The sequence below is a fragment of the Lissotriton vulgaris genome, chromosome 6 (genome assembly GCF_964263255.1).
Source record: "Lissotriton vulgaris chromosome 6, aLisVul1.2, whole genome shotgun sequence".
Taxonomy (NCBI): domain Eukaryota; kingdom Metazoa; phylum Chordata; class Amphibia; order Caudata; family Salamandridae; genus Lissotriton; species Lissotriton vulgaris.
Window position 1 is genome coordinate 719,205,621 of NC_141694.1, and position 24,142 is coordinate 719,229,762.

General features: G+C 46.9%; 1 protein-coding gene across 1 annotated transcript in view; it reads left to right on the forward strand.

Annotated features, from left to right (window-relative positions):
• Window positions 1-24,142, forward strand: part of PREP (prolyl endopeptidase) — a 721,276-nt gene that overhangs the window by 220,748 nt on the left and 476,386 nt on the right. The window contains exon 7 of the mRNA XM_086926706.1: window positions 704-809. Within this exon, the coding sequence (XP_086782832.1) occupies window positions 704-809 (106 nt within the window). The remainder of the gene's footprint in view (window positions 1-703; window positions 810-24,142) is intronic.

Here is a 24,142-nt window from a genome sequence, read left to right on the forward strand (position 1 = left end):
TGAAATTGTTCTCGTGCTATAACAAAAATCAATGTGACATAGATGCTGGTGCTCGACCACCGGGCTTGTCTTGAATTTATTTTTTGCTATGCTTTGACAGCAAATACTTCAAAATGGCCAATTCTGCATCCCACACTCGTGTGCACACAGATGCATGGTCTTTCTGGAATGCAGAGTATTCCAAATCAAACAAGCATTCACAAAGCCACTAGTTTGGACGCACAAGTTTTTGACTTTGCCAGTGCTTGTTTTACTAATTTAGGCAATTACCGGCTGTCGGAGGATAAGGGATTTGACCACGTTCTATAAAGGTGATGGCGCACTTATAATATTTACGGTTTGTTGTTTTGGGGTGCAGCCATTATTAAAAAAATAAAATAAGTTTTCACAAGTGTGTGTGAATATCTAAAGGAAACAGAACAGCATTACGGACTGAAAGAGCACATGCTTTGTCATCAAGGAAAAATGCATCCAAGGTTTGAGACAAAAAGAACATGAAAGGTTAATTCCTGCACATGACATATAAGGAGCAGTCAAATCCGAAAAGCATCAAAATGTTATCGATTTGACAGAAATAAATGATTTCCCAAATTTATCTCGCTGAGTCAAAAAATATGTGGATAAATCTTTTTTTCTTTGCTGTTTTATAATGTCTTTCCTGTGACCTATTTATCACTGAATGTTTTTTTGATCCATCTTGTAGGTATCGGACGACGGCAGATACATCTTGTTGTCTATCCGGGAGGGATGTGACCCAGTGAATAGGTTGTGGTACTGCGATTTACAGCATGAAGCCAATGGAATTACTGGTAAGGCATTCTGCATATGAAAATACTCCACACTATTCTCCCTCTGTAACAGAGACACGGTTCTGTATCAATAAAGGTATGGAATAATTATCTTAATTTAAAAAAAATTATTTGATAAGCAGATGTTGCATCCAGACCCTCTGGACAACTGCAGAGATAGCTTTTCTTATTTGCATATGATGTGTACATCAATCATCTTGGCACGTGTTGGCTTCATGACACTGTGATTGACATATACACATGTATGTGTCCCCACGCATACATGCACTGACATCATGACGTAAATGCCATTTTCTTTTCTTTACCATTCCAAAGTGTTAAATGCCAAAGTTAGAGATGAATAAAAACATATTTAAATGTGCTCAAAAGCATGTTTTAAAAATGAGTGGCCTGGCAACAAATTGCAGGTTCCAAGCTGCCCACAAACCCTTTTTAGGTCTTGGACCGTAGGCTGCGCTTGCACAGTCTCTCTCCGAGATTGAATGTTTCTTAGTATGGGGGCTTTAACCCGCCCCTCTTCTTCATTGACTGCCTTCCTAAATGGAGGCCAGCCATTGGAGGAGGGGGTGTCACTCCGTTCAAGCGGCGTCTTTTTCGGATTCGGGGGCGTGTTTTTTGCAGTTTTTAACTCTGTGACGTCATCTGTCACTCAACAGCAAAAACCACGCCCCCGAATGCGAAAATGTCGGCGCTTTTCTGATGCCATTTCTGCCCGACCGCCGCAAGAAGCTGCCGAGTCCTCCGGTGAGTGCTTGCTGTCCTGCCCCCTCGTTGCTCGTGCTTGCTGTCCTGCCCCCTCGTTGCTTGTGCTTGCTGTCCTGCCCCCCCCTTGTTGCTCGTGCTTGTTCTCCTGCCCCCCCCTTGTTGCTCGTGCTTGTTCTCCTGCCCCCCCTTGTTGCTTGTGCTTGCTCTCCTGCCCCCCCTTGTTGCTTGTGCTTGCTGTCCTGCCCCCTCGTTGCTTGTGCTTGCTGTCCTGCCACCTCGTTACTCGCGCTTGCTCTCCTGCCCCCCCTCGTTGCTTGTGCTTGCTCTCCTGCCCCCCTCGTTGCTTGTGCTTGCTCTCCTGCCCCCCTCGTTGCTTGTGCTTGCTCTCCTGCACCCCCCTCGTTGCTTGTGCTTGCAGTCCTGCCCCCCCTCGTTGCTTGTGCTTGCTGTCCGGCCCCCTCGTTGCTCGTGCTTGCTCTCCTGCCCCCACTCGTTGCTTGTGCTTGCTGTCCTGCCCCTCTCGTTGCTTGTGCTTGCTGTCCTGCCCCCTCGTTGCTCGTGCTTGCTCTCCTGCCCCCCCTCGTTGCTTGTGCTTGCTCTCCTGCCCCCCCCTCGTGGCTTGTGCTTGCTGTCTTGCCCCCCCCTCGTGGCTTGTGCTTGCTGTCTTGCCCCCCTTGTTGCTTGTGCTTGCTCTCCTGACCCCCCCTCGTGGCTCGTGCTTGCTGTCCTGCCCCCTCGTTGCTTGTGCTTGCTCTCCTGCCCCCTCGTTGATTGTGCTTGCTCTCCTGCCCCCCTCGTTGCTTGTGCTTGCTCTCCTGCGCCCCCTCGTTGCTTGTGCTTGATGTCCTGCTCCCTCGTTGCTTGTGCTTGCTGTCCTGCCCCCTCATTGCTTGTGCTTGCTGTCTTGCCCCCTCGTTGCTTGTGCTTGCTGTCTTGCCCCCTCGTTGTTTGTGCTTTCGGTCCTGCCCCCTCGTTGTTTGTGCTTTCGGTCCTGCCCCCCCTCGTTGCTTGTGCTTGCTCTCCTGCCCCCCTCGTTGCTTGTTCTTGATGTCCTGCCCCCTCGTTTCTTGTGCTTGCTGTCCTGCCCCCTCATTGCTTGTGCTTGCTGTCTTGCCCCCTCGTTGCTTGTGCTTTCTGTCCTGCCCCCTCGTTGCTTGTGCTTGCTCTCCTGCCCCCCTCGTTGCTTGTGCTTGCTCTCCTGCCCCCCTCGTTGCTTGTGCTTGCTCTCCTGCCCCCCTCGTTGCTTGTGCTTGCTGTCCTGCCCCCTCGTTGCTTTTGCTTGCTGTCCTGCCCCCTCGTTGCTTGTGCTTGCTGTCCTGCCCCCTCGTTACTTGTGCTTGCTGTCCTGCCCCCTCGTTCATTGTGCTTGTTTGTTGTTGTTGTTTTTTTGTTTTTTGATCTAAATCTTTTTTGACAGTCTGCTGCGGGAGGAGCAGGGAGGGAGCAACAGGAACTGGGGTGCAGAGAAGAAGTAGATGTTTTAGTAGAGTAGGGCAAAAACACTGAAAAAAAAAATACAGGCGAAACCAAGCTGGGCATTGAGGGGTAGGGGAAGCAACGGACAAGCTGGGAGAGGGACAACTGAGGAACATAAACCCCTTGGGATAATGGTAGACAGAGCAAGAAACACTCTTACTTCAATTACGTCCTGAAAGAAAAAAGTAATTTGCTCAGCAGTAAAAGGATGCAGGCCATCCAAACGAAAGGATAGTAAAGAAGCTCTGCTTCTTGGGAAGAAAAAACAAAAGAAGAGGTAGGAAAGCCATTGAATAATCAGCAAGCAAATTTGATTAACAAAAACAACAACCAATGGCAAGCAATGCGTTGATCCAACTAGGCAACACCTGAAAATGAACATCAAATGAACATACACACAATAAAAATTACTTGTACCTAAGAAAGTTCACTTTTAAAGGCCATTGTTTAAAAGGGTTGTTGTATTTATGGAGTTTTCTCCTGCTCCTGGCTGCCGGCTTGTTACACAAAATAATAGAAAGAAGAGAATGTGTTTGCTGCCCTTCATTTGAGCGCTTTCTTGCCGCATATTTCTTTTTTTGCAATTTGAGGTGTAGCTCCTGTAGAAATTTTAAACAAGCATTTACAATGCAATGGTCTCGGCATTATTAAAGGTAGAGCTATTGGCATTGCTCATGACATTTCTTTTTTTTAAAATCATAAATAAATGGCTTTATCATTTATATTGCCAATAGCTTAATCACTTGCATATGCGAGACCTATCGCATTAGCACCCACACACAGAGTAAGTAGTAGAGTGAGTAGGAGAGAGTTATTAGGAAAGCGAGTATTAGAGAGCGAGTAGTACAAAGTGAAAGAGTGAGTATTAAATAGTGAGAGAGTGAGTAGTAAATAGTCCTAGAGCCACACACATTTACATGCAGAGCCACACCCTTACATATACAAAGTGTATTTTTAGTTTCAGTAGTAAAGAGTGAGTAATTATGAGTGAGTAATGTTGAGTAGTAGAGTGTGTGTGTGTGTGTGAGAGAGAAAGTGTGTGTATGAGAGTGTGAGAGAGAGTGTGAGAGTTTGTGTTGAGGAGAGAGAGAGAGAGAGCGTGTGTTTGTGAGAGAGAGTGTGTGTTTGTGAGAGAGAGTGTGTGTGAGAGAGAGTGTGTGTGTGAGTGTGTGTGTGTGTGTGTGTGTGTGTGTGTGTGTGTGTGTGTGTGTGTGTGTGTGTGTGTGTGTGTGTGTGTGTGTGTGAGTGTGTGAGTGAGAGAGTGTGTGTGTGTGAGAGTGTGAGAGAGAGAGAGAGTGTGTGAGACAGAGTGGGAGAGAGACAGGAAGGTGCACTGGCCTACAAAGGCTTGGCAAACTTGTAATGTTTTGAAAGTGTGATCCTTTAGGGTTGGGCATGAGCCATTAAGGTTGGCCGTGGCTTTTGAGAGTTGACTTTGTCAAAGCAGCTCAGGAACTACAGTTAACAACCCCAACAGAACCACCAAAAGTACCCGATGCTGCCTCCCATCAAAGCTGAAAACACCGCACTGAGTTACAACAGTGCAGAGCTACCACCCATGACCTGGAAAGCTACATGTAAGGTGTTCCAAATCACATGGCTGTTCATCGCGCAAAAATTTCTCATCACCCGATGTGACCGTGTGAAGAGTGTCAATACCATGTAGCACACAACAGCACCGTCTGAGCAGGATGCTGTGTACACATCAGCTGAAAAACTGAATCTTCAAATATAATTTTTTTGGGCCATTATCATTATTAATAAAAATATTGAATAGAATTGCATGGCAGAATGCATTAATCTTAATATAACGCTTCATACCACACTCCTTCCGTTTTTAAATACTGTAAACAATAGATGTGACCTAATTTACCGTCCTCAGAAGGGTGAAAGTCAGAGCCAGCCTTGCCAAGATTCGAATTCAATGACTTGGAGGACATTAATTTTCCGGACCGGAAGCTGCTTTGCAAAGGTAGGGCCGCCAGAGCGTCATAGAGCACGCATGCGTGTGCGTCTTGACGCATATTAAGTATATGTCTTATTAAGCTGTTTTTGCTGATGTTGAGCGTCAGCAAAAATGTATCTTTTTGGTTTTGCCTATGTGGAAGAAGAACATTGGCAAAAAGCATAGGCAGAGTCAACAGATCAAGTGACACCAATGAAAGGCGAGACTTATCAACTTTGCCAATGCTTGTTCTCAGTGGGTAAAAGACACCATTTGCCCAAAAGGGTATTACTTAAAGCCAGCACGATAGCTTGATTGGTCAGCGCAGACAACAATAATACAACATTAAAATCAGCAAGGAAACTCGTCCTCGCACCCTTCCCCTACGTTCCAACTTGTAATTTTTGGGAATCCCATGTATTGTCAACAGACACCCATAGCTGCAGACTAAGGAATTCAGGTTAACACAATGACACAGTTTTTACAGGAGTGCCCAAAAAACCCCTCATACAAAGAAATGTTGCACAAATGTCTACAGAACAAAGTGGGCAGGAAACTCTGGCATTGTCGCAATTGTCTCCATTGGCATTCAACACAGGATATGGTAAGGGTTGTAGGCATTGCCGGGGGCGTGCGGAGTGACGATGGCTTCCACTTCCACCAACTCTACATGGTGGCGTGGGCAGACACCTACCTCGTTCAGACGTGGGCACAGGAAGACGACGGCTCAGACATTTGGTGCAGGGAGACACAGTGTGACGTGGATGACGTTGAACGGGCAGACCTGGGCACCAGAGTCAGCTTGCAGTTAGTGCCATGGGGGCTTCGAGGCCATAGGTTGGAATTTAGAGCTTCACTCATGGGACAGAGACCAGCCCAGACCACCAGTCTCCATCCATTGACTGGTCTGTGCAGAGGGGCAGGCCCCAGCCCAGTCACACATGTGCATGTGAATAACTTCTACCGTCTGAAGAATGCCCACTTGAAAACAGGAATTCTAGCAGGCCCCACTGTGGGAAAAATGTGCACGGCGACCGCGAATTTTCCGTTTGAAAAAATGACCACTCCTGGCCGTATTCTTTCATTACTTCAGGATTTATTTTTAGCTACTTTTTTTTCCTTTTCTCTCGCTCGGTTTTTAATTCTCGGATCTTGTTGGGAGCGATACACAAAGGGGCAAATGTGAACTGTTGGAGACACGTTTGAAAGAACGATGGAAGAAATAGCATGTTTCCAAGGTTGAACCGTATGTTTTCTATTGTAATGTGGGGTTTTCTGTCCTTGTTTATTTTGCAGGCCTTGATCGGGCGCGTTTTGTATGATGGTTTTTCGGTTTTGTCTCTTTCTCAGAAATCTCCAGCGAAAGCTGTAGCCGCTCATTTGGACTGCTCGTGAACATTCCAAATCGGGCTTCTTAAAAGTTACTTGTGTTTTTTTTTAACGTGCGTATAGGGTGCTTGTGATTACTAACAGACGTATGGCAATATTTGACTCTGGGTACACATACGAGGGAAGTTTTAACATAGAAGATGAAGGAACGCTATTTGCACGCTGACCTGGAATAGATTGTTTTAGGAAGTTTGGGCTCAGGGGCAGAGCTTTGTCAGTCAGATTGGGTGAGGTGAGCTACAGATTTCCTAACCGTCACGGTGGGATATGAGAAAGAGGAAAAGGCACAGCAAGGAAAACTGATGAGAGAGAAGCACCTCAAGCTCTGGGGACCCAGAGAAAGGGTGACAGATGGTGTGGGGTATTAGAGGAGTGTAAAACAGGAGAGTGGGGAGGGCAGAAGACAGAACTGCAACAAGAGGCAGAAAAGAGAGGCGAGGGGGAGAGAAAGAGAAAGGAGGTAGATAGAGGCGAGGGGGAGAGAAAGAGAAAGGAGGTAGATAGAGGCGAGGGGGAGAGAAAGAGAAAGGAGGTAGATAGAGGCGAGGGGAAGAGGAGAAAGGGAGAACTGCAACAAGAGAGGGAAGAGATGGAGGCGAAGAGAAGAGAGAGGAGAGTTAGAGAGAGAGGAGGTAGAGAGAGCAAGGGAGAGGCGAGGGGAAGAGAGGAAGGACTGGACAGGAGAATGGAGGGCGAGTGGGGAGGCCATTGTCCAAAGTGTATGACTCAAGCATGGTGTGCAAGGGCACTGCCTTTTACAGAGAGCACAATTGAGCACTACATTTGTATCAATTATGTAGCTTTACTGCTAACCCTGCGTGACGCATAAATGAGAAGACGAGGAAAACGATTTTCTGTGCATATCTCTCGTGTGCATCACACATGTAAAGTGTCTTTTTGTTTTGATCCTATTAAAATCTTTGCAACAATCACACTTCAGTATCACAAAAAAAACTACAAGCTTCATTTGAACTTTTCTTACTGCTGAAATATTTCTAAAATTTATTTTGCAAGTATTTGCAGTTTGTCAAATATTACAAAACACTTGACACTGTGCAGCTTCTTCCATAGCTTGTAAGCACTGCAATACCTCTCGCACCTCCACTTCTGCGCCCCTCCACTTCTGCGCCCCTCCACTTCTGCGCCCCTCCACTTCTGCGCCCCTCCACTTCTGCGCCCCTGCCCTTAGACCACCCACCCACTGCAACATACCTTGGTCTATACTATGGCCCTTGTGTGGCTTTGCAGAGTAGAATCCTTCTCGAACAGGACGTGCAGCCAAGCTTTAGGAAAGTGAGCAGCACGTGCCGGCAAAATTTTATGAAAGTGGCAGGGGTGGTGGAGAAATAAGAATTATCCAATCAACGAGGCAAGTCGCGTTGTTTAAAGTGCAGTGTTAATGAAAAGTAGACTTGCAGCATTAGAGGTACGTGAAGTGCTGCTGGAGAAAAAGACACAAGTTCCACGGATGGCAGAGGTGAGGTTACCCTCTGGTGGTAAGGCCGGAGATAGGGTGGCGTGGAGGCTACAAGTCTCAGAGGTAGGGAGGGTACTAGGCCAGAAGTGGTGAGAAGGGGTTCAGGGCAAGGAAGGGTCGGGTTTAAATAAATAATCTTCCCCTGATTGATACAATGAACACAGGGGAAGGGGGAGCAATAAGCAACACATCAATGTGCTGTGTGCACCAGGCATGTCATATATGGCTCTGTCACCAAAACCCAGAAGCACAGAAAATCCTCACCCCTTCCCCGTCATATTACACGACTTCCAGACAACAGCTATTCCACTCCGTAGCAATCCACCTTGACCCCTCATAGCGCTACCAGCTCCCCATCCCACTTTCTTTAAAAGTTACGTTTTCCAAACCTGTACACTCCATGGGGCGAGCGCGGCCCCCTCGGAACCAGATGGTTCGCTTGTTCCTGGATCACGGATCTGAGCAGATCTGCCACTGCTGATGAGGACAGCTCGAAAGGGCAGGAGTGTGGGGTCCTCGGAGGACAGGGGGGGCTCTGTGCGAGCCTCTTCTTTCTTCAGTCTCACCCCTCCCACCCATCACCCGTCCCATTCCATATTTAAGATGCCACAGCACGCTTATCCGCGAGGTTCTGGAGAAAGAGTCCGCATGCATGACGAGCCCAGAACACCACAACAGTAGCGCAAATGACTGGCCGTTGTGTTGCCAGGCAGTGGTCTGGGGCACTTCCGCTGTGCAGGGAATTTGCATTCACTACACGAGCTTGGTGTCAAGACCAGTCTCCTCCCGCAGGGCTGCCTGCCTGGAGTCATGAATCTCCGCTAGCAGCCCCACAAACACGACGACGATATAACTTTTCAGTGCTATATTCACTTACCAAGGTTTCCAATGTGCCTGGGTGTTTCATTGTGAATATCAGAGGCAGGAGGTTGTGCTTTACAAAGTGGACATTGGATGTTTAGGGGAGAAGACTGTCTGCTATAGGAGGACTGTTATGTTCATTTTGAAAGGGGCTGTCTGGAGCAACCATGCATCTTTCGGACCACTGGGCTTTACTATAAGTGCGGGAGGGTGCATGTGAAAATGTTAGCAATGAGTATTCCATAACGCTTGTTTCCTCAGAATGCGAACTTCACGGCGCTGTAAAGAGCCGGGACCCTTGTTGCACGGTGTGGGTTCTGGAGGTTTGACGTCCGCAAGGGCGAGGATGAGTCCCTAGGTGGCACAAGGGGTATGGTCAGTAGAGCCAGCGGGGTGTGCCCACTGGAAGTCAGCGCGTGGCACCTGGAGGGACTGCCAGGGCAGAGAGCTGGTGGGTGGCAGACTAGTCTGGCACGACAGAGCCCATAAAGTATCCCCTCTTCAAACCCTTGCGTACTCCATGCTACAACCGTGGACTCACCCACAAAACCACCAGACAACACTAGGGCAAAAGGTAACATTTACCGGGACCCCTTTTACTGCCCACTCCCAAGACACGACCTCAGCCTCATTCTGACCTCCCCCTGCACGCACAGACCCGTCGAGCGAATCCTCACGCGTTCTATCAATCCCATGTTTCAAATGAATTATTCTGCAGGGGTGCACCGAGTGAAGCTGCATCAAAATCTCGCTTCCCATCGATGCTGGTATAGTAGGGGTTGGGATGGTTGTATAGCGCAACATGTCAAGCACTGGCAGAGGTTGCGGCGCTTATAAACGTAAATCGATGCGCCCAGGATCACACAGTGCTGTCCAATTGCGGAGCCAGGATTAGAGCCCGGTCCTACGTTGGTAGGCTAATAACGAGCAGCACACCTCCCGCCACATTCAAAGTGCAGTTAAAACAAAAACAGAGTCCGCAAAAATGAATAAACAATAATCAGGTGTCTTCTCTTCTGCTTCTCTCCCAGCCCTGGCGCGGGACAAGGACAGAAAACCCCACATTACAATAGAAAACATACGGTTCAACCTTGGAAACATGCTATTTCTTCCATCGTTCTTTCAAACGTGTCTCCAACAGTTCACATTTGCCCCTTTGGGTATCGCTCCCAACAAGATCCGAGAATGAAAAACCGAGCGAGAGAAAAGGGAAAAAAAGTAGCTAAAAATAAATCCTGAAGTAATGAAAGAATACGGCCAGGAGTTAAAATACATCATATGGGAAGCAGGACACGAGGGTGGCTTACTGGGCAGTGGAACGAGAGAGGAGGGCGGATTCTTGAGGGTACTTCAGACACTATTATTCAAACTAGCCAACATTATCCCTACGTCCTTGTCACACTCATGAGTTGCAGTGGCGTCACTAGGGTGGTGCGGACCGCACGTCACCATGAGTTACCGCACTGGGTGACACCAACCCTAGTGACGCCGCTGTAATGATGGACACAAAATCCAATTTAATGCCGTGTCTATCAACTCACAAAAGACGGCGGGAGGGGAGAAAAGCCTGGAAACGTGTGTATGAAGCAGGGGAAAGAGAGGGAAAATCACGTAATTTGCCACATTTAATGTTCGGGAGATGAATGTGCGCTCCAGGCAGTGGGACGTGTTTTGTGTGGGGTGTCTGTTAAATAAGAAAGGGTATTTTACCTCGATTACTCGGCCCTGCTAAAAATGAGCAGCGAGCTTGCCTCAATGCCGCTGGCCGATTTCCAGCTCTCCTCGCTGCCCACGCTCAGCACATGCCGTCTGCTCCTCGCTGGTGTTGCCTCTGTCTCCACTCAGGGGGAGGGGAGGGGGGGCGTCGCAGGGGGCACTCTATGTGTGCCGAGAAGCAGAAAACCAAAGCACAACGTTGGTGAGGTCTTTGTCCTGACTCTCACTGCTCCTGGGTGCGTGGGGCGCAGATGGGCTGCGGTGGACGTCCCCTTCGATTTGCGGTGGGCAGCAGAACACGAGAGGCGCGATGTGTACTCTTGGGCACACAGAGAATGCCAGGTGGAGGAGGCTGCGACTGCTTGGGGCGGCTGTTGTTCTGAAATGGCCTAAAGAAAAGCGCCGCCATTTTCAGATTCGGGGGCGTGATTTTTGCGCCCTGAGTGACAGACGACGTCACAGGGCTAAAGAATGCAAAAAATCACGCCCCCGAATCCGAAAAAGACGGGGCTTCTTTGGAGGGACGGCTCTCTCCTCCAATGGCTGGCCTCTGTTTAGGAAGCCAGCCAATGAAGGACAGACGAAAACAGAGGCGGGGATAAAGCAGCCTACTAAGTCACAATAATTCTCGGACATCCGGTCTTCGACCGGATATTACCGAGACCTAAAAAGCACGAACACACAATGAGAGGAATGTCACTTTGTTTTATGAGCTACTTTTCTTTTGGTACTCAGGGGAACAGTGGTACAATTTATCAATGCCAAAGTTTGGTTTCCAATTTCGAGACATTTGGAAAGGTTTTACACATTCTCTAACCTGGAAATATTGCATCTTGAACGGACATATTTAGAACTGTCTAGGGTCACGTCGCAGAAATACCCCTTGTGTTAAATCGTATTCCGCTATGAAGCTGCAGGTCAATCTAAAAATGTTCCAGAATGTTCGGTTGCATCCGCTCTGATAGAGCTGGACTGCGCATGCCCACACGCTCTAGGCAGACGGGCACGGCTGCGAAGCCTACTACTTTTAATAGGCGCTTGCCAGTACGTTTGTCCCGTGTTTTATAACCATTGGCGGATGCTTAAAAGGCGGGAGGGGGGTGGGGGGGGTTGGAGGGGCGGGCAGCTTTTAGTGGCATGGCAAGCAATCTTCGATTAACTTCCCATTTAGCTACCTACTCTAGAAATGATTTTCCGGTGAACGTACGGTGATAATTACTGCTGCAAGTGGAGTTGAATTCGCTGTAGTTGTGGAAATACAAATGGAAATAAAATACAGCTGTGTTCCACTTGTTCCTGTGGTTTGTTCTCCATCACTGCCCAACCACCCACTGTCGTCGTTCCCAATTCCATCACCTTTGACTGACCTTACTTTCAGTTAATGTTCTCTTACACTTTATTTACCTGCTCCCCCACCCTTCCCCGCATTCGAACCTTTTTAAATGACCCTTCTTAGCTTCGCCGTTTATCCCTATTGCCCAAGGTCTGTACTGGTAAACCATTCCTAAAACCACTAAAGATGTATGTTTTTGAATTTTCTGTACGTGATGGTTTTAAATGGTTGGTAAGTGAAAACTAAAATGTTAACAATTTAATATTGATCTCCATTACAAGTAATGTATATTGAGATGCAGAGATAGTGGTGGGGAGACGTATTCTGATTCCACGCCACTATCCCAGCCGCTGAATCCTGCGGTTAAAAGTGAATGATTCCAGAATGGGGAATATTATGCAGACCCGGTTTTACCATGTTTTTTCACTTATAAATTCCGGCCACATTACCAGTTATTCTCTGTTCCCATGTACTATCTGCTTGCAGCAGGTGGTAAATGCAAGGCAGCCCTAGCACATGTGAAGAAGGGGCTGGAGTGGACTCTTCAGCTTTCTGCAGATGCATCAACTCTGAAGACCAGACTAGGCCCGGTGTCTCCAGACTGTTTCGCGAACGTTGTAACTTTGGTCCTGGAAACACCAAGCAAATTGGAAAGGCTCGATGCGCCAACATCAAGCCACCCCCTTTGGTAATGGTCCTGGCCACTTGAAATGAGGTCCGGTTGGGTTGCCAAAGTACTGAAAAGACGTCGCTAATGTTCTTTCTAGGTCAAAAGAGTTTTAATTGTCAGATAACGGACATGCCGATTTATTACATGAGTGCAAACTGTATTATGAGGCCTGCAAATTCTGTATATCTTGAGATATAACTGTGTTCTCTGTTGCCACAGCTTTAAGATTTGGGACACCACACATTCATTCAACTCACACATATCCATCCAGCTCTGCACCAATATACTCGTTTATCCATCTATTTATTTCCTCACTTTTCTGTCCTTACATATATACGCCTACACTCGCCCATCTGTACTTGCACTGATACAGCTCTTGATATATCTATTCAACCATGATTCATTTATGCATCCTTCCTTCGGTCTCTGTACCTGAGTGCTTGAATGTGTGCTGCATGTGTTTGCTCGGGTGCCTTAGGGTATTTTGTGTGAAAGTGTGTGCACACATACCTGTATGGTAGTTGGTTTATGTGCATGGTTGTATGAATGTTAGTTATGCTTGTGTGTTTGTATATGTGTTGTTTTCTAAGCATAGTTGGTAATTTTTGTATGTGCTTACGTGTGTGTGGGCTGTGTATTTTTGTGTGCTTGTATATTGTGTGTCTCTGTATGCACATGTACACTCACACACTATCTTACTATACAAAAAGCAACCACTTTTATGGTTCGCCTTGACAGCGCATGCACAGTCTTTGCAAGAAATGTTGTTTACATACAGTTGGCTTACAGCCGCACATAGTGTACTATTTGTTAGCTTCAGCGTCATTCTTATTTCCCATAGTCACAGCATACAGGCGTCATGTCCTCTTCTTGTGTTTGCCCTACCCCGCCTCCCAGAGCACGGATCAAGTACTTGTGTCCTTCCACTGCTCCCGTTTTTTGAGCTACTTTTTTTTAGTGGTCAAGCACTTCATAAGAGTGCTTGTGTTTTCAGTCTGTCTCCCATATACCTGTCCATGTAGCTTCTATGAACCTCTTCCACCCACCCCCCCCTTACATGATGCTTCTTTTCTCTCCTGCCCTGTATTCTACACCACTACACTCCGCTCTACCCTACGCAACGGCACCCCACGGCACTCTGCTCTGTGCCACTTTATCCAACGCCACTGCACTCTATGCCACTGTAATCTGCTCTGCGCCACTGCACTCTACTCTGTACAACTCTACGCCATTGCACTCTTCGCCACTCCGCACCACTGTATGCCACAGCACTTTGCACTGCACCACTCTATGCTAGTGCACTCTGTGCCACTCCACTCCAAACCACTGCATTCAACTCTGTGCCACTGCACTCTGCACCACTACACTTAACTCTATGCCACTGCACTCTATGCCACTCTTTATCACTGTAGTGTATGATACTGCACTCTATGCTACACCACTGCTATCTATGCTACTCTATTTTGCACCACTCTACTCTTGCCACTGCACTGTACACCATTCTACTGCATGCCAATGTACTCTACACCACTGAACTTTACCCCAGTGCACTATACGCCACTCTAGTCTGCTCCACCCTATTCTATGCCACAGCACTGTACTCCAGTCCACTCTATTCACGCCACCCGACTCTATGCCACTCCACTCTGTGCCTCGCTGCTCTCTGTCTTGCTGCTCAACACCACGCCGCTGCACACACTGCCACTCTACCATGCGCCGCTCAATGCCACTCTGCTCAATGCCACTCCACCAAGCGCCACTCTACTCTAAGCCGCTGTATAGCATGGCTAAAAGACTTTTGCAAAGTCATTAGCTCTCGCGTAGGTGTAACCTATTGGGTTTGCCAATGCTTGTAGGCTTTTTCCTTGCTTGTCTGTTATTTTGTCATTTCATAGATTGTCTCCAAAAAATGGATACACTGTCTTTGGAATCATTTTTAGGTCGAGCCTGGCGTACAAGCGCGAAGCCCTGTCGCCAGCGAGGCTTATTGTTGTGGAGTTGCCTCGGAAGTGGGACAGAAGATGGGCAGGCGCAGAACTTTTGGCGATTTGAGCAGGTGTACGCGCACGTACAGCCACGCGCTGTGCACATCTCCTGTCCCACTTCCGAGGCTAGTCAGCTTCCTGCAATACCATTTTTTTAATGCTGACGCGCGCTCCACATGCCCCACTTACCGGCTCTTGTTGGGACTCTGCGCTACTCCCCGGCTGGTCTCCTCGTGGCAGGGGGGCCTCTTTTCAAGTCACTGGCGCAGAAACACGCTCGGCTCCGTCATGCTCACAGGCGACCCGCAGCAGCATTCACAAAGACCCAGCGGGCTCCCGTCGGACTTCTCTCCTTCACACGGACTACAACACGCGGGCTCCCTCAGCTCACGGGAGCCCCGGACACTGCTGCGCGCTCCATGCGCCAGACATAGTTGCCCTCATGCATGCTCAGTGCGTAAGAAATGTGTGTGTGTTCCTGTGAATACGCGTGACGCGCGCTTTCAGTTTCCTTACCCCCATCGGCTTGTTTACAGTGAAATGGGGAACACAGTGCAATAAAAAATGGACAGTGTGGGCTCTTCAGTTGGGTACCAGTGGGACACAGTGGTACCTTGAGCGCACAGCGCCGTTCTCACCTGTCCATAACGTGTGCTCCTCGGCAGAGGCCCGCTTCGATCTGCCGCCGTGCCTGCGGCGCGTGTTCCCCATCCTGGGGGGCTGCAGCGGGAGCAGCTCTTCTCTGTCCTCGCCGTAGGCTGGTTGCCAGGGGGCGGCGTGCAGGTAGTCCAACACCGGCTCGGCCTGCGGGCAGTGCACGTATGCAATCATTGGAAGTGCGAGGAAGACCCCTCACAGACCCAGGGGCTGGTAAGGAGAGAGGGGGGTGGCCGAGCCATCCCCTCATGTCCAGGAGCTTCCCAGGGCTGGGCGGAAGAAACAGGCGCGGACCGAGAGACTGCTGGGTGTGGAACCTGCAACTTACTGCAGCCGGTGCACACAAGGCAGCTCAGACTGCTAATGCGCCTGCAATAGTGTGTGTGCGAGTATAACCAGCTCCAATCCTGTACTAGTCCCTGTAAAAAAAAACCTCTGAGATCGCTGGGCCTACTACAGACCCGTGTTTAGCCTGGACACTACCAGTGCCAATCCATGCAGGACAACTTAGTCGGTCAATACGCCTACTGAGGAGAAACGTATCTCAGGGGGTTAATGCATGCAGTATTAACATCTGTTGCAATTGGCCGATGCCGCCTCTGCAGAGATCTTCACAAGTGATATCATGGGTCCCTATCTCAACAGGTTTGGCGCATCCTTTCATCCGCCTGAGATAAAAAAAAAAAAGAACCACCTGTTGGGCAATGATAACACATCAAAGCCATATAAGAGGTGCTCCATAAATGATCATATCTACAGCAGCGTTCAGAGGGTCTTGGACAGAGGTTGAGGGCTGCGCTTCTCCTTGGAGCCTGGACCATCCTGCGCTCCCTACCCCGGCCTCCCTCCGATGCAGGACCGCCCGATGTCTCCTGGGTCTGGGAGCTTTATTTCTGTCCGTGACTCCACTCAACTCAGGGCTCTCTCGTAATCTGTCAATCCCGGATAATCCTGTCACGTTGGCCTACGAATCTACACCGCCTACGTGAGGCCTGTGCACGCATGCAGGCAGAAGAGCACACAGTTCGGCAGACAAGCGCAAACTTCCACTGTTCTGTGGTCCTCAGTGCGCTTTTAAACCTCCTAGGCAGCATTTTGTGAGGGCTCGGGGCAGGTATCAGTCCCTCACATCAAGAATCCAGCCCCTGCAAGGTGTCGTGTTTGGAGACATTTCAGTGCAAGGCGAGTGAATGAATACATGATGCGAATGCCAGGCACAACACCACCAGCGGGGGCATCTTGGCGCCAAAATGCGCAGTACACTTTGAATGACTGACACTGTTTGGGGCGTAGTACTGGGGATTCGTTGGGTGACGGGGGAACGGGGACGACTGGGAGGAATAACATGGAATGCTGGTGAAGGGAAATAAATGGCTGGAAGGACGATATGGCGACGAGGCACAGAGTGGAGGAGGACTAGATGAGCTATAGGACTTAGCATAAGGGTAGGAGCTCTGGGGTAAGGGCATGAGGTGGGGGTCATGGGATGAGGTGAGGGTCATGGGATGAGGTGGAAAGGCTTGGCATTGAGGTGGGTGTCCGGGATATAAGTTGGTTGAATGAATGCCATCGCCCACTGGATGGGGGCTTGGGTGTGGCTGAATGCTTTGGGGTAGCTCAAAGATTTCGGAGACTGAGGAGAGGGGGTGGTTTTGGGGTGAGGTAGAGCACGGGTGGGGTGATGAGTCTTTTGGTCCCAGACTCTTGTAAAGTGTACGGTGTGCGACATGAACAGTGCTTGAACTTGCAGTATAAAGTGTACATCCTCACTGCTCCAGTCAGGCGCGCAACACCCATTGGACTCACCGGGCTTCACCGTCGTGTGTGGCAGCCCGGGATGAGACAGATCCCGGGCACACACAGAGCTGCACCCGAACGTTTCACAGGTCTTTAAAAGACCATTTGAATGTTAATTAGGCCTTGCAGTTGTTTCACTCCCTTCTAAGAGCCCCTGCAGCTCCACTCTGCCTACTGATTAAAGGTTCAGCCCCCCCTTCCCCCCCCGAAATGTTTTCTTAACCCCCCCCCCCCCCCCCCCCTCCCCCCCCCCTCCCCCCCCCCTCCCCCCGAAATTTGGCTCTAGTTGCGCCTCTGCCTCCAGCTCAGCCGTGTACTACGGGGCAGTGCAGGTGCTCTCCTATTTCAATCAATGCAGCCCGAGTAAGAAGTGCCGGTGTCCGCCCTCATAGATGGAACAAGTGCCACGTGCCCGCGCACGCGCACTTAAAGCCCTGTTGGCGGAGACGGGCCCTCGCAGCCCATGCGTAAGAGGGCTGGGCGAGAAGTCACAGGCTTCCCGACCGTCACGATATATCACAAGGTGGCGGCCTGTTTGAGGTCAGCGGTGGCTGTTTCCAGGCCCTGGAGAGCCGAGCCCCCCGCCATTTCACGATTTCACACACCCCCGTGAAGTGTGCGCGTGCTGAACATGAGCCCTAACATCTTACTTAAACAAACTGAACGACAATAAATAATTTACATTTGTTATATTAGGATGCATTCTCTCTAAAATAAAGGACAGCTGGCGACCTCCACTTGCCTAGATGGCACCTGCTCTTCCCTTCGAGGCCGGGGTTACAAGGCCTTGGCACGTGGTACCAAACTTGCACATTATCTGTTTTTTATATAACGCTCTTGAGACACGCCACTGTTACCAATTCACGTCTTCGCAAACAATAGCCAACTGATAACACATCAAAGCTCCAATTCTCTGCTAATTCCGGAGTGCTCCTGTTGGTGGATGCGAGCCTCCTGCGCCAACTCACCGATGCCATCTGCGCCGTTTGTGCAGCTGCCAGCTCTTGTCTGTGCCTGGCACCTCCCTATTAGTAACTCTTGTTCTCAGGGGTATTCTTCGTACAAAAATTCATTCAGATACGAGGCTGGCCACCGGATCGAAGAGAAAAGTAGAACTTTAATAAGTGTGCTGGGTCTGCCTGGGTCTCAGACCCGGTAGTAATTAAAAACGCTCCTTGAACAGGGTCATTATCGGGCCCTTTATTCATGTCTTGAACTCTACTATCAAAAACACTGGTCGATTTCTGAACAATGAACTTTAAAAAAGTTAATGGTAATCCATATTAGCTATTTAGTTCTTGTTTATAATACACACATTTCTTGCATTTCTTAAGAGTTATGCTGTGTATCTGTATTTTGTCAATCGCATATTGTTATTGTATAGTGCATATTTTGAACTGAGTCTTGTTCAGGGGTTTATAGCAGGCCACGATTGAGAGCTCTGGAGTGGACACTTAAGGCAGTGCAATAGGTCTCGCATTTACCCGAGTTTGAGTTATTGACATTGCAAATGATAATGCCTTTTATTTATGTTTTCGTTTTTAAAACATACATAAAAGGCATTGTCATTTACAATGCCAATAGCTTAAACTCGTTTTTGTTAGGCACGGTGAGATTAAGTGCTTTGCCCAGAATCACAGGAGGTTTAGCGTCATTACCGAGACTCGAACCCAGTACCCAGGTCCTAGGTCGAGTGCCCTAGCCGTTAGGCTTTAGTACATGGCTCGGGCTCACTTAGCCAGGTTAGCCATTTCTCCCTCGGGCCTTGCTGCCCCTTTATCCCATCTGTGATCAGTATGTGGCATATGCTGTATCATTTCACCCACTCCTTGATGGGTCCTGCGCCGCTGCCATCCATTTCTTTCACTGCTGCCTGAGTCATGTAGTTCTGTTGCCCCCTCTTTTCCATCTCTGGCTGATTCCTCTGCCATGCTGCAAACTTTATTCCATCGCTGGCGGGCACATTTATCCCTATGCTCCCAGGCAGTGCTCTAATGAGGATAAAAAGTGCAGGCACTCACCAAATGAGGCTGCGGGTGGGGGTGGGGCCAGTAGGCGTGGCTAGGAGGCAGAGCTAGTGTCAAACATTTAATGGAATTCGAAAGATAGCCTTTTCTGCTGACTGTAGAGTGTTCCTTTTGCCCTTGCATGTACAAAAGGATACCTTTAATATTTCCCATATGTGCAGATTGCCTCTGCACCAATTGCACATAAAAATGATTTGCATGTTGACACTATAGACAATTATGAGTACTTTGGGTAGTTCGAAGAAGAAACCTGGATTTGATATACCATTAAGAGATTGTTACATTTCCTATTAGCTTTCCCCGTTTGGCAATTCGACTGTTTCATTTAAGGTACAATTTGTAGATGAGTTTGAGCTATTGACATTGAAAAGAACAAGGCCTTTAATTTTTGTTTACTTTTTAAAAACCTAAATAAAAGGCATGGTTATTTACAATGCCAATAGCTTAAACTTCCGTAACTGCGAGACATATTGCTTTGCAAATGCCTGTTAATGTTTCCTCCGCTCTTGGTGAAAATGTATGTAGTAGAAAATGTTTTGAGTCACCTTTCACACCATTCCTATTTGACTGAGAGAAGGCACGTTTTTCTATTTTCTGTAATTAAATAGACGACTACTGATTGTAGGGAAAATATTGTTTTAAGTAAGTTATTCTTTGGTCTTCTATTAATTAGTCTGCATTTTGAGCTAGATTAAATAAGGCACATGCCATTTGTACGTTGCATTGTCTTTCATTCGTATTGTCCTGTACCACAAATGTTTCTCTGGATTACAACATTTCCATGGAGGCAGGGGCCTTATACTTTCTGTTTGTGTTGGTTCTTTAGCCATTACATTTTGCCAGCTTCGAATGTGTTTAGTATTCTAGGAAACTGATGCTACCGGAAAGTTACTGTTTCATCTACATCATAGATCAAATGCTGGAAATGTACTCTCATACATGCAGGGAATATGCCCCCGTGCGTGCAGGTGACGTCAGCCCTGATTGGTCATCCACATTTGTACCAGTAAATAAGCTTTCAAACCTTCACGGGGGAAGAATTATAAGAAAACTGTTAATGAGGATCTATTAATTGGCTGATCCTGTGGGAACCTTGTCTGATATCTCATTACAAGGTATGGTTGTGGTGGGATTAACTTCCGTGAAGACATACACAATGTGAAATTGTTTTAAATTGCTCTTCAAGTATTCTGGCCTCGTTGTCTGGCCCAATCCAATGGAAGATCTAGATTGCACTGCTAGAGGAAAACTGGCTTCTACGCTCTGCATTATTTACATCCTATGCCTAAAGCGAATATGTATGCTCCCATCGGTAGCTTTAGAGACCGCTTCCTAACTTGAAACTGCAGTGGAGCGCTGATGGGCCACTGAGACCTGTGCCATGACAACCATCTGATCTTCAGTAATACCAAGTCTTTGTGGTGAATCTGCGCAAACTATCTCTTAAGAGACTAGCCGGTAGCAAATGCTGCACCCGCGAGGGAGTTAATTGCAATAGCTTGGATGGAAAGGTTGTTTCCATGGAGAGCATCCTTGTTAGAGAAAGCAATTGCTCTCCTGGGAAATAAAATTTGCCACAGCATACGTATTCGGGAGAAGGTACGTAAATTACTTCTGCGTTACAATGTTAAGCAATGCAATCATTCCTAGAAAAGGAGAAGACTGAGGCTTTTGTCTTGAAATTGATGGTCACTCGAGGGTAGAAGTTGATATTTACGAATGTCATGGTTCGAAATCCCAGTCACTTGAGAATATTTGCTAGGAGTATTTCACAATATAAATTGTTACCTTGTTCTAGTCAAGGTTTCTCTCATCTTGGTCCTTAGCCACTCGGAGAGGTAGATGATTGGAAGCAGAACATTTGTTTCCAAATTGGAAGAACTGAAATAAAAATGTTAATATGTTTCTGGTGTCGAAAAGATATTGAGATGTCTGAAAGTTTTCAAGCAATTTTGATCTGATCCCAGTATTGCCCATTAAAACAAACTGTAACGTACAACTGAACGTTTTGTGTCAGGCCCTCTGATTTAGGGTAATAAAGGTGCAACTGAGGTTTTTGGTAAGTCTACTGGAGTGAAAAACATGTTGATGCATCAGCGAGGATAGCAAACCTTGCTACCTTGTAGGCATTAACCATTAGAGGAACAGAGACAACTATTGTTGAGTGGGAACACAATCTCTTACCAATTTAAATTATATACCTCTACAATACCAAAATGTAGCAATTTTTTGAAAATCTCACTTACTTGCCTAGCTTGTTCCTATTCCATATTCTACTCTGACAGAACTACTTTTAGTTCAATTCATCCTTCCTCTTCATATACTGTTACATTTTGCGTTCTTTTTTCGCACCACAGGCCTTTTTGTGTCTCCTCTCCCTTATTTTATGGCCCCCCATGCTTACAGAATGGCAGATTTTATTTTTTAGGTGATTTGTAACATTTGTGCTGACAGCCCTGGCCGACAAAGTGTGCTCAACTCACCAATCCGTTCGCTTCTGTAGACCTCCCACAAGTTGTTGTTCGCCCCACCTGCAGAAGTACATTTATATTGTATTAATTAATTTAACTTGAAGTGCCTTCCAACTTTCTTTGTTGGACTGAACAGGCAAAGGATGCAGTTCGAGCTTTTGGGAATGCCCCAAGTTTATTGGAGAAACATCCTCCACCAGCAGTTAAAAGCTGCAGATTTACTATGTCAGGCGCTGGCTTGATCCCCTGAATTGCCTTCTGATCCCAAAACTGTCACAGAAAAATATGCTAATTGGATCACAACTGCATAAAATATTATTGCATCCTCCTGCAATTCTTCCTTCTACAGGACCGAACCTCTCAACTGCTGCAGCATCTGAAGCTTACCCCCAAAGCATCTGGAGTGCCTCGGGCACACAAATACTACAGCTTATAATAGATAGCTGTCTATGTTACAACTCAATATAGGTATAAAAAAAATCTGTTTTCAAAACTGCTGCTTTTATTTCTAGTTTTATTTTATGAACTCCCACTCCTGTACTAGAAGCTTTTAAGATTGTATTTGAATTACCCGATCACTTGACTTGGGGTGCTGCACTCCTGTACAAAGCACTCCTAGTTTTTCTATGAAAAATTGATATGGGCAGACGACCATTTTTCTTTAACCATTTGGTCTCTTGCTCTGCCACTGTCTTTTGAGTTGTCTTCGTATTACTGGTGACTTTATTCCTACCAAACTTTTAGCTGCAGCCACAGGATTACCAGTATATCCCTTTCTCCCCAAATACCTACAACTTTTACCAGTCATCATTGACACACTTCTTATCGCTATACAGCTCGTCAATGTCTTCTTCATCGTTTCTTTCAGTTAGGAAAAAGACTATTGAACACTTCTGCTAAACCAAAGTGCCAATACAAGTATTCTCAATAATTAAAGGCTCATCCCGCTTCTTCCTGGTAAGATCCTGGATTTTCTAGAAAATAATTGAGATTATTGAAAATATATGGCTGTTCAGTTCCCCTCAGAAAAATTGATGGATCTTGGGCAGCTACCATGGTTTTAGCATGATTTATTATTGTAGAAACTCCCGTTTTGCCTTGATACAATTGAAAGGCACTTTGTATTTAGGAAACAGCTAAAGTCATACTGATAGAAATGAGGCAAGTCTGTATCCCAAGCAATGTGTTGGGTATATCAATGCCAACAGTTTTTTCTTTTTGTTTCATACATTCTGCAATAGAATTTCTTTGAATTGAGATTTTCATCTTCCTCCTTAGAAGAGGCCTCACCTGCTCGCTTGTGCCATATCGGTATTTTGGCACTTTCCAAAGTTCAATTTTCCTGTTGCGAGGGCAGAACTTGCTTGAGGCTTGCACTGATAGTAGCTATTTTGCACTGGCTGTCTAGGGTGGATTTAAGATGGCAACTTTCAAGCAATGAGGGTTGCTAGTTTATTCGTGGAGGTACCAGAAATGCATTTAATTCCTACAACTAGTTCCAAATCTTTCCGGATCCAAATGTGTGAGGGTTTCCTTAATTCTACTTGCAGCATAAGCAGGGCTCCTAGAATAAGACTACAAGATGCTCCCTATGGTCAAAGCTCTTAGTGCTATACCACTTGGCGACGTTGATAGATATAAATGACTGCATAAGCTACACAGCTAAAATTACATTAGAATAGAGTAAAATGGTATTACATTGACCACTATCAATATAAGACCAGGTTGGATAATTAGAAATCAGGTTTAGGAGTGCTTCCACTTTTATATCTTCAGAAAGATGCACCTTCTAATGGTTCACCCCACTTTATCTGGACCTGGTTTAGTTTGGCCTCATTTTGGTGCCTGCTTCTCTCCAGCTCTCATATGCTTTTTGGAACTCCTCAGAAGCAGGCTCCACTGGTTGCGCTTCTTTCCTATTTCATCCTAGACATGGTTACGCCATTCCGCCTCTATGGAGTTATTTCAGGCTGCTTTGAAACGAACTGGGAGCTTGGCTCCTTATCTTGTGTTCGCCTATAAACCCAGATCCCGCCTCATGCCAGCCATTTCCACTGCAACACTTGTTGAGGCCGGCAGCTATGTGCTCCCAGCACTGCTCTATCGCCTGTGAATCCCAACGAATGGTATCCATATGAGCATTTAGCAGTTCAGCCTGGTTTCAGTTACATTTGCATGCAGCTGGTATACGTGGCAGTGTTATCACTTGATGGTCTGATTGTTTATTCCATTGCAGTTTGAGGAACAATGCGTTTTGGATTTTGAATATGTAGCTTGGTACAGACTTTATCCTTTTAATTACTGCCTGCTTTGGGTTTCACTTCTCAACGCATCTCCAATTTGCCTCTCTTTTGTTCAGATGAAATGATTAACGTGCGAGCAGATGCTGAATAGATGAAGGGCATGCTGCCCACTTAGCGTCTTGCTAAAATATGATTTATTTTCACAGGGACCCTGTTTTTAATGAATGAACATCCTCGCCAATCACAGGAATCCAATTAACTACAATTTGCTGACTAATGCCAGGTTCCTATCTTGTAATCATTAAACATTGAATTATGAAAAATTAGCATCTGCCCGACCACTTATTGAAAACAATGTGTGTAATTAATGCCATGCAGGCTCTGAAAGTTATTGCAAAATTTGAGCATTCCATTAAAAGGAAGGAGGAAGTTTGTATTAAATGGATCTTGTTTTTCCTCCTGGAGATTTCTGTGTTGAACATGTGGAGTCTTTGAATTTGATACGTGCTCGGATGAGAAAATGAGTGTGACGCGAAGAGTTTTAAGTGGCAGCAGTTCAATTTATTCCCTGCGTTGGTGCT